The sequence below is a fragment of the Zingiber officinale genome, chromosome 5B (genome assembly GCF_018446385.1).
Source record: "Zingiber officinale cultivar Zhangliang chromosome 5B, Zo_v1.1, whole genome shotgun sequence".
Taxonomy (NCBI): Eukaryota; Viridiplantae; Streptophyta; class Magnoliopsida; order Zingiberales; family Zingiberaceae; genus Zingiber; species Zingiber officinale.
Window position 1 is genome coordinate 140,215,245 of NC_055995.1, and position 11,049 is coordinate 140,226,293.

General features: G+C 41.7%; 1 protein-coding gene across 1 annotated transcript; it reads right to left on the reverse strand.

Annotated features, from left to right (window-relative positions):
• Window positions 1–4,616: 4,616 nt before the first annotated feature.
• On the reverse strand, window positions 4,617–7,839 carry LOC121986426 (receptor-like serine/threonine-protein kinase SD1-8). Its single transcript, XM_042540376.1, has 7 exons — window positions 6,428–7,839; window positions 6,189–6,311; window positions 5,971–6,107; window positions 5,685–5,895; window positions 5,354–5,591; window positions 5,116–5,266; window positions 4,617–5,037 (listed from the first exon to the last, which is right to left on the reverse strand). The coding sequence occupies exons 1-7, from the start codon at window positions 7,746–7,748 to the stop codon at window positions 4,726–4,728; spliced, it is 2,493 nt and encodes an 830-aa protein (XP_042396310.1). The 5' UTR covers window positions 7,749–7,839; the 3' UTR covers window positions 4,617–4,725.
• Window positions 7,840–11,049: the final 3,210 nt, after the last annotated feature.

The window sequence follows — 11,049 nt, forward strand, 5'->3', positions numbered from 1 at the left end:
CCTTCTATAATCAACAACACACACTATAAGTGATACCATTTCCCAACTTATCGGGTTTATTGATTTATCGAACTAAATCTCACCCATTGATAAATTAAAGAAATAAATATCAAATATATGTGCTTGTTATTATATTAGGATTAAGAGTACATACTTCCATAATAACCGAGGTCTTTGTTTCTTTATAAAATCAGTATAAAAGAAACGACCTCAAATGGTCCTACTCAATACACTCTAAGTGTACTAGTGTAATTATACAGTCAAGATAAACAGATACCTAATTACACTACGACCTTCTAATGGTTTGATCCTTTCCATTTTGGTCGTGAGCTACTGTTTATAATTTATAAGGTACTGATAACATGATCTTCTGTGTGTGACACCACACACCATGTTATCTACAATATAAATTAATTGAACAACTACTTTTATCATAAATGTAGTTATTTGACCAATGTGATTCTTATTTCTAGATAAATGTTTATACCAAAAGCTAGACTTTTAGTATACACTCTAACACTTCGGGTAATCCTTCCCGGCCGAACGGCCCGGGAAACTCCTAACTCGAGCGTCCAGCTCGTATTCGTGGTCATGAGGATGGCAGAACTATCCGGCATCGCCCATCTTCACGTTCTAGATCAGGCGCGTTCCCACAGACGGCACCAAATTGATCCTGTCCGGAAGCTGAGAAAACGAACTTGCCGGGGGGTGACGTGTCTGGAAGGTTGACCGCATCCCCATGACCCGGTTGATGAGCTATCCTCTACGTTGACCAGATCGTCAGAAGTCCTCCTCCGGTCAACTGTACCTGTATCCAGCAACCGGGTCGCCCCGGCCTCTGGTACCTCGGTGCTCGAGGCGAATCCCACAGATATATGAGCAATCGAATACTAACGACAAAATAATTAACTAAATGCAGAAAAGGTACGAGAACGTACCCTGGCCCAGGGGGCCGCCCTCGGATGAATGGATGAGCTGGTCATGGTGCTGACCGAGTCGTCGTGGCCCCAACAATGGGATGGGTGGGGACCCGTTGATAAGCCGAATCTGATGGTGGCGATACACAATGGCTCATAGGCCGATACGCGGCACGCAGGCCGGATCATCATAGCAGTAATACAAAGAACAGGACATCATGGCTCGATGGCCAGAAAACACAATGGATGCATAGAAACGCCGCAAAGGGCCGGATCTCAAATGTACAGCCGTCGATGCGAGCTGTCAGGACGCCGGAGCTAACTGTGGGGGCCGTCGGAAGGGGCGGCAGCGACTGCCAGCGGCGGTGACACCACCTGCTGGAGGTGGTGGAGCCCGCCTCTTGGTGGTAAACGATGGCGAAGACCGTCCTGATGATCGGTCACAGTGGCAGCCACAAGCTGCTGTGGTGGACGCCGACTGGGAGAGGAAGAGAGACGAGCTTCCCCCTCCCTGCTCGTGTCTGCTGCGGCGAGAGGAGAGGAAGGAAAGGAGAAGAGCAGCGCCGGCGGCCTTGCCGGGCGCCGGTGAAAGACACAAGAAGGAACAGCGCTCCCCTTGGCTGGTGGCAACAATATGAACCGATCTCCCCCTTCCTGCTGATGGCCGCACAGGGGTGAAGCTGCTGGGGGAAAGGGGTAGAGAAGAGGAAGCAGGGAGCGCCGGCGACTTCGTCGGCTCCGGCGGTGAGCTTGGGAAGGAGAAAAGCTTCATCGTGGCCAGCGGCGAAAATCCACAAAATGCCCGAACCCCCTTCCCTTTGGCGGCGCCCGTCCACCAAAAGCCCCTCCCCCTCTCTCTTTCTCCCCGGCGGCGGCGGAAGAACCCAGGAGCTTCTCCCTGGTGTGAGCGTGGCGAGGCCTCTCCCCTCCTCACGAACCGGCTGCCTCCTTATCCCCAAAACCCTCCACATCCCCCAATTACCCAAATGCCCTTTGACCTCCCATTAATTCCTCCCATGCCACATTCATATCCGGAACAACTACGTTATTTGATGCTAATATTTGATTGTTATTTTGTAGACATCAAAGGATCTTGGACTTAGATTAATTTGAACCAAATTTGTGCTCGAATTGGAGTTCAAACAAGACGATTAAGCTTTAGAGAAATTTGGACCGTCCATCCAAGATCACGAGAGATATGAGCTATTCATTGAAGATCTACTCCATCCGAGCTAAGTGGAAGTAGATCACAGCTATTGATGAAGATCTAGAGCTTTTGATCCAAATCTGAGATGTTTGGACCATTGATTAAGATGGAAGAATTTTGGATCGTCCAGTCAGATTGGAAGTTTATTTAAAAGCCGTGAGAAGCTACAGTGATCTCTGAGCTCGGGCGCTTTCTCTAACGATTTTTCTACTGATCAATTTTCTTCCCCGTTGCTCCCGCTTCACTTCTAGATTTGAGATTAAGTCTTCTTCATCTCTGGCGATCTTCGATCTACTAGGACCATCTCACGAAGGTCAGAGCGCATCAGAGGGAGGTTTCCTTGATCATGATATTATTTCTTGTGTTTCTCCACTACACCGTAGATCAGAAGGAGTTTCTTCAATCTTCGGTATCCATTATCCAACGGAGCTTGAAGGGAAGTACACAGGAGTTTTCGATTCCATTCCGTTAGCCATTTCATCAGCGACTCCTTCAGATCAATCAATCGGGTGAGAAAGTACCAGTTTATAATACTCTGTTTCGTTGTGTTGAGTATGTTAGCCGATCGCAAGTTTGAAGGGAGGTACTCAGGAGCTATGAGCATTGTTTGTACCACTGACAGCTCGGATCTTCTCCAGAGATTGCTTGAAGGGAGGTCTCTAGGAGCATCTTTGTGTCACAACAGAGAGGAGTTTGATCTCGGATTTGAGTTGTGGAACGTTTTCTTTACCTTTGATTTCAAGATCACTTGCTCAGATCTTATGATCTGATTACTTGCATTTGCAATTTGTTTTCTCTTCATTCTTGCATTCCATCCATTCTTTATTGAAATCAGAAACCCATGATCTTTACATTTGAATCATTACAATTTGAATTGTGTTAGGGTTTCAATTCAAATAAGTGGATATATTATGTTGAACCTCTACTTGAACATTAGGCCTGATATGCTACATACCAAGCCCAGCAGCAAAAATAATTGTGTCTTGTCTTAGTTCACATAAATAGATCATATAGAGTTGAGAACTGTATTTCTTTGATCTTATTTTTTATTGTACTAATGAACTATTGAGAATTAGATGAATTCAATTTGTAATGTGAATCTAATAAAAAGTGTTAAGATTAGTTTGTTGATGTGAGTGTTATATTTAAATTGGAGATTATTTTTGTTTTTTCTTTAAACTGATCAAAAACCAAAACACTCAATTTCATTAAAAAAACCAAAAAAATCATTTGAATCTAGAATTCACACACATGTACTAATTATCCTTGGAAAAAAATATGACTTAGGACTCCTTACTACAACTCTTCTTTTTAGTTTAATGGATTTCCAATCTTTATTAATTTTAAAGTGTCTGGTGACATGTTAAATGGGCCACATCACACAACCCCTGCTTGGGTCATGTCACGGCCTTGCCTCTTGGCTCGGCAAGAGTGTGAATGAGCTAGGGTGGAGAGGCACGACCATGACTCCGGGCACTGCCGCACTATGACCTAACTCTAGAAAGTAGACACGACCATATGATTTCACATGATCGGTGCTCGATTGGCTACTGGTGTGAGGCACGGTCATGCTTCAAGGCATGACCAAGCTCTGTTTGCTCTTTGGTGAGGAGGCATGGTCGTGCCTCCAGGCACGGCCCGACTCTAGTTAAGTGCTGGTGTGACACATGGCCACGCCATGGGACACGGCTAGAACTTTACTCCTCTTCTAGGATTGCTCCGAAGCATGCCTTAGCTCCGTTTTCACTCTGAAAATGCATCCTGTTAAGGAAAATCAAGCATGAGCAAATCTCCGACAAATAGAGTAATTATGTTGAAAATATGATAAAGATAAGTGTAATAGTATAGAACATACTCAAAGAATACAAGTGAATGTGTGTTAAAACATACATAAAAGTATATGTAATCTACGTACATCACGTAGTTATTATAATGTATAGCTGCTACAACGCATAGAAACTACCAAGTAGCTACTACAATTATTATAAATTGATTTTGATTAATTTAAAATAATTTTGATAAAGTTTAAATAATTTTGATCAAGTTGATAAAAAGTATTTTGATATAATAGTTTTCAGAGTTTAGGATTTAGGGTTCAAGATTTTTAAAATTTAAAGTTTAGTCATATTGTGTAGAAACTATTCGGTAGCTATTATATTATGCAGAAACTACTCGATAGTTGCTACAGCATGTAGAATATACTCGGTAGCTATTACAAAGTAAAAAATCAACTATTTCGACGTTCAAAGTTTAAGATTTAGAGTTTAAGATTTTAAGATTTAACCACGACATATAGAAACTACACGATAATTACTACAACTTAAAAAATCAAGGAAGATAATTTGGCAAAGATGTGGCAGATGAAGATTTAGCCCATGATGGGCAAGATGAAGATCATTTGGCAAAAATGATGCTTTTCACAACCAAAACAACAAAAACATTATTCGATAACTTTTTGACACACATTAAGTCTACTTAAACAATCTCTACTAGTTTAACAACTCGATGAGACAATTCAACATCAAATTATAATTCTTCAAGCACCCAGTTTTATTACAACACTCAGAAGAATTAGCCCTCCGTAAACAAATCACTTAATTCCTATCGACCAACTATTGCAGTGATTGATGCTTGATTCATGGAGAGTGATTCTGTGTTGCTATAGTCTGAGTTTACAGATGATAATCTTGTCGAAAAGAAACCTGGCTGTTTAGGTTCTGGTAGAAGAGAAATATTATCAGTACTCACCAATATTGCTAACACCGAAGACATCGTTGGTCTATCTCCTGGTTGCTCTTGAACACATAAAAGCCCAACTTTTACGCACCTTAGCACTTCATTTTCGGAAAACGAGTGACTAAATTTTGTATCAATTAAATCTAAGCATTTGCCTTCTTTCCACATTATCCACATCTAAAAAAACAACAAAATAAGTAAAATGAAAGTGATAAAAAAGAAAGTTACAATTTGTAAATGAATGATGCCGCTTACATTTCCTAGAAGGTTCAATTGTGACATCGATTGTCCAGCATCTCTATTCTTTTTACCGCTTATTATCTCGAGTACGAGGACTCCAAAACTGAATACATCGGATTTTATTGAAAAAATACCATCCATGACATATTCAGGAGACATGTAACCACTGTCATTATCATGTAAATATAAAATAAATATATATGACATAATATGAATAATAAAGACAATGATGATTGAATTTATTTATACTCACTAGGTTCCAACGACTCTCTTAGTAGTTGATTCGGATTCATCTCCTCCAAATATCCTAGCCATGCCAAAATCAGATATTTTGGGATTCATATCATTGTCGAGCAGAATATTACTAGCTTTAAGGTCCCTATGAATGATCCTTAATCTTGAATCATGGTGAAGATAAAGTAGACCTCGAGCTACGCCGAGAATGATGTTGTATCTTGCTCTCCAATCCAGTAATACAGTTTGAACTTCATCTGAACACGACAAGCAGTTATTTAAATCTAATTAATCTATCATTTCAGATAGTTTTAGATTATCTAAATTGACAGAGATCTAGATCAGCTAACCAAATAGGAAGGTGTCCAAGCTTCCATTGGACATGTATTCATAGATCAAGAGTCTTTCCCCTCCTTGGATGCAACAGCCAAGAAGCTTAACGAGATTTCGATGTTGCAGTTTCGCGATCAATGTGATCTCATTTTTGAACTCATCGACTCCCTGTGTCGACGTCTTGGATAATCTTTTCACCGCTATCTCTTGATCCTCACCTAATTTACCCTGCACACAATCAAATATCAAACTTACTCAAACAATTCTGTCCCAGTATGAAACCCCAAATACAGAACACTGTACCTTGTATACAGGGCCAAAGCCTCCTTCACCAAGCTTGTTGTCTACTGAGAAGTCATCGGTGGCATCTTTAATTGTATTCAAGTCAAACAATGGCAAGTCCATGTCCTTTTCTTCTGCTTCATAGTGAAGTTGAGAACCTATAATTGCAACAAATTAAATAATGTCTTTAGAATATATACAGACCAAGTAAAAGTAGCGAGGATCAGAATGAACAATACTTCTCTTCTTCCACCACCAAATCGAGTAAGCAACACAAGCAAGGAACAGGATTGCCAGAGGAAGAACCACAGTCATTATGATATTTCGGTTAGAATGATGGTGCAAAGCTTCGGATGCTAATGCTGAAAGATTGCAACAGCATATAACTGAATAAGTAAAAAAGTTTCGACATGCACAATTAATGTAAATATATATAATTCAGTGAGATCAGTGAATTATATATCTTGTCCTAGCTCACCTAAATCTGCTGCTGCCAACCTGACGTAAAGATCTTGACCTAGCCCACTCTGGTAGACTGTGAGATCAGTGAGATCCTCTGTCCAGATGATGCAGCCACTCCCAGTAGTTACGTCCAGTGCAGCGTACGCTGTGCACGAGCAGTTGCCCCAGCACAAAGCCTTGCACTCCTCCAAGTTCAAGTTTGCATGGACTGTCGATCTGGAGGTGTCGGGCAACTTGGTGCCACTCTGTGTGAAGAATCCATCGGTGTTGTTAAGGCAGTCCAGAGGCGTCCTCCTCATGCACCCGTCCGACCCATCCAACATATCCCAATTACGTTGGTTCCTTGGATGAAACGCCGGCAAACATGTGCACGGCGGCGAGATGTTGGAGCTGCAATAACTGTTGGGGCCGCACGGGGACATGTAATCGCAGTGGTCTTTGGGTATGTACCAACTGAGACTCCAGCGCTGTTCAGCCTCGATCCACACGAGGAGTTGTAGCTGGCCGGAGGAGGCCATGGTCCACCTCACGATGGTCGAAGACTGGTGGATTGGCAAGTAGTTGATTTGATCATTTTCCACGTTGAAATTGATGACTCCGTCGGTGCCGTCCTTCACCTCTGGGACGCCACTGAACCAGCGGCCGTTCCACGGGCCTCCGCGCCAGTAGGGTCGTGTATCTGACCAGATGAATATTTGGGGGTCGCCTCGCACGTCTAATCCGAAGGCATATGGGCCTGGAGCGGGGTCCGTGGAGCTCATCCAGGCCGTGAGGTTGATGTTGAGGATGGCCCCTGTGCGGAGCTGCTTTTGCCCCAACGCCATGCCCGGCAATTGCGTGTCCGTCGGTAAGTCGAAGCTCTGCCATGCGAAGCTGTTAGGGTCGTTGCCGTTGCTGTCAACCTCTTGGACGACGAAGTTGCCATCGTCGAGGAGCCGTGCGACTGGATTCCTGAGGGCCGAGGCCGGCGACTCGGAAGACCAGCTGAGGGTGGAGGTGTCTTCGCCGGTGAGGATAAGTGTGCCGTTTCTGGTCAAAGAGAGGTTGCCAGAGCGGGCGGTGATTGGCTTCCGACGGTTGGCGACCCACACGACGGTTTGGATGGAGATGTTGTTGTACCATATGCCAACGTAGCGGTTGGTGGCGCCGTTGGGGCTGAAGAATCCCAGCCGGAAGCTGCCGCGGGAGGAGACCAAGGCGGTTACTCCGTCATCGAGGATAGGCCGATCAGGGGATAAGGTATCCGCCCCACTGGAGACGGAGCAGGCAGGCCAGCTGAAGATAAGGAGGAAGAGGAGGAGAGCGGAGGAGGAAGAGGAGCTGATCCTTCTCCCCATTGTTGATTAATCATACCAAAAAAATATGGGTTTTGGCAATGATTTCAATATAAAATCTCGAAATGTTGACTTCTTAAATATGTTTTCCGGAAAAACAGAAGAGGAAGACGGAGAAATCTCTCACCTTTAATTTTCTTTGCTGGTGAAACATTTATGCACCTTCAATGAATTATACAGTGCCGTGTTACGTTGAGAATTCAGCGTAAACTGTGCGTTATGTTGACTTAATATTGAACAAATTATGGTTTTACTAATTTATTTATCCTTTTTATCCAATCATAAAACATAGAAGTCTCTGACTTTGTCAAACTAAATTTTCTTTCCTTTGACGTTTGTAGTCAGTCTTCCTTTATAGTGGCTGTCCTTTGTTTTCACTGATCCCTCACCTTGGTCATGTCTGGAAGAACATTAATGGGGATGATGGGGTCGAGCGTGGATGAACCAGAAGAGGTTGGACTTTGTCATTTTGAACTAAATTAAATTAAAATCTGATTCAGTCAATTTTCTTAGATCCATATGTAGGATTAAGTCCATATGGATCGACTAATCTAATTAAGTCCATATAGATGGACTTAATTTTCATAAAGTTAAGTTCGTACTTTATTAATACATATATAATTAATTGTCAATAAAGTAACTAAACTCAATTAAATGATCTAATGTTTCATGTATATAAAGAAAGTTTGAATTAAATAGATGTGGATTTAATGTATAGATCCTATAACCCGGTTCATTAACATTGATGGACTGTTAATGATGAATGGACTTTTATGATGGATAGTCTCCATAGGTTGAGCCAAGTATAAAAGAGAAGAGATATGGTTCATTAGGATATGTTGAACCTAGCTCTTCCTTCTAGCTTCTTCTCCTCCATTTGAGAAGAAAAGTGTTTGCTGACTCAATCATGTGGAAGATGTCCACTGCGCTCACGGGATACTACGGCGACAAGTAAGAAGCATTAACCTTTGTGATGAATTCAGGTCAGTCATCTAAAAAGTTATTTCTTCATTTTCTTATGCTTTAGAACTGATGATAGCTAGATCCTTAGAAAGAAATACATCCTTTCGGTTATTCTTGATGTATTGCAAGTCTTACAATTGGTATCAGATCTTAGGGATTGCTTATTATCAGTTTTAAGATGTAAGGATTGATTTTCAACACTTATTTTGTACAAATACATCAATTTCTACATTTGATTCCATGTGGATGAGCGAAATTGATGTATATTCGTTGAATGTAGCATGGATAGATTAGGATTTAACCCTTGAATTGAGTTTTTCACATTATCCACAAAGAACAAGATTGTCGACATGATTTTAGGACAAAAAATCGCATTTCAAAAATGAGCATTTTCTGATATCAATTGATTAGGAAGGTTCCCAATCGATTGGGAGTCGCAGATTCGTGAACAGAAGCAACTCGAATCAATCGCTTGATCGATTGGTGCTTACCAATCGATTGGCGTAAGGTTGGATCGATTGGGATGCTCAAGTTCGCGAACAGAACGGCTCTGAATCGATCGGTTAATCGATTGGCCTTCACCAATTGATTGGCATGAGGAATCAATCGATTTGGACTGTAGTTCGTGACAAGAATCCTTCTGGATCAATCGATTGGGGTCACCAATCGATCAGTCAATCGATTGAAAGTTGAAGGAATCTAATAGAAAGCTCCTGGATCGATCAACTGATCGATTGGGGTCACCAATCGATTAGCCAATCGATTGAAGTTCGAAAGAATCGAACAGAAAGCTCTTGGATCGATCGGCTGATCCATTGGATTACCAATCGATCGGCTAATCGATTGAAATTGGGAGAAGCCAATAGAGAGCTTCTGGATCGATCGACTAATAGATTGGAATTCACCAATTGATCAGCCAATCGATTGGAGTTCGCTGGGTTATCCACAGAAGGTTTCTGAATCGATCGATTAATCGATTGGCGTTGGTTAATCGATCAGTTGATCAATTGGGGTCGATGAACAAGCGAATAGAAGCTTTCGGGATCGATCAGTGGATCGATTCATGTGTGTTCAATCGATTGGTCAATCGATTAACATAGTGTGAATCGATTCACATCCATTCTTGATCGATTAAAAGGGTGTAAATCAATTGATATCCAATACCAATCGATTGATAACTGAATTTAGCTTAGTTTTCAGCAATTTCTTCCTGGATTCTTTTTCGCTCTTGCTACCTAGTCGAATCAATACTATCGCCAAAGCGAGAACTATTGAGGAGGCTAGGAGTACTAGTGTAGAGGGATGTATGTCCATGCTAATGGTGATTGGCCCAAAGGAAGGGGTACTGCGTGGCCGATTGGAAGTATTGTGAGTGGCTAGAAAACATAAGCTAAATAAAAAAACTCGTGAATAAAGTATCATGTGCATGATGCGTCGGCCCAAAGGAAGGCGAGTTATATGACAGATGAAAGTGATCATGAGTTATTTAGAAAGTACCAATAGCAAGTTACAATTTAGTTCAAAGACTTAATGTAATGTTGCACTAGATATCTCTATGTATGCTCATACAGATGCATGTTTTATTTGTTTCTTTTGTTATTGCACTAGATACATGCCTTGTTTACTAAATTGAGCTATGTTCTTTGCATTTGCTTATGTAGTGTTCTCAATGTCTGCTAATCTGAATGACTTTCTCATGCTTACTGACACAAACTTTGGACCATGGAAAGAGCATATTATGATTTTATTGGGTTGCATGGATCTGGACTATGCCTTTAGGTATGATCGCCTTACACCTTTGACTGATGATTCGACTGCGGATCAAAAGGTGAACTTTGACAAGTGGGAGTGATCTAATCACATGAGTCTAATGATCATGAGAATGTCAATTCCGGAATCACTAAGGGGTTCAATAACTGAAAAGGAGGATGCTAAAATCTTCCTTAAGGAATTAGCAGAACGATTCGCCTTAAACGAAAAGGTCGAGACTACTACACTTCTCACGAAGTTAGTGTCCATGCGGTACACAGGGAAGTGCAACATTAGAGAGTACATCATGGAGATGTCTAACTTGGTTACAAGGCTTAAGACACTAAAGTTAGATATGTCTGAAAGTGTCCTTGTGAACCTCATCTTAATCTCTCTGCCTACACAGTTCACTCCTTTTAAGATTGGCTATAATACTCAAAAGGAGAAATGGATACTAAATGAGCTCATAGCTCAGTGTATACAAGAAGAAGAGAGATTAAGGGGTGATACATCTCAAAGTGCTCACTATGCATCCTCATCTCAGTATTCGAACAAGAAAAGGAAGAAGGGTAATGATAAGGGTAAGGGTAAA

What these genes read in the sequence shown, in the direction of transcription:
- LOC121986426 (XM_042540376.1), bottom strand. Translation starts at nt 7,748, where the DNA reads ATGGGGAGAAGGATCAGCTCCTCTTCCTCCTCCGCTCTCCTCCTCTTC. An exon ending in GTTGGCAGCAGCAGATTTAG is followed by an intron (nt 6,312 to 6,427) that starts GTGAGCTAGGAC and finishes GCAATCTTTCAG; the next exon opens with CATTAGCATCCGAAGCTTTG. An exon ending in TTGGTGGTGGAAGAAGAGAA is followed by an intron (nt 6,108 to 6,188) that starts GTATTGTTCATT and finishes TTGCAATTATAG; the next exon opens with GTTCTCAACTTCACTATGAA.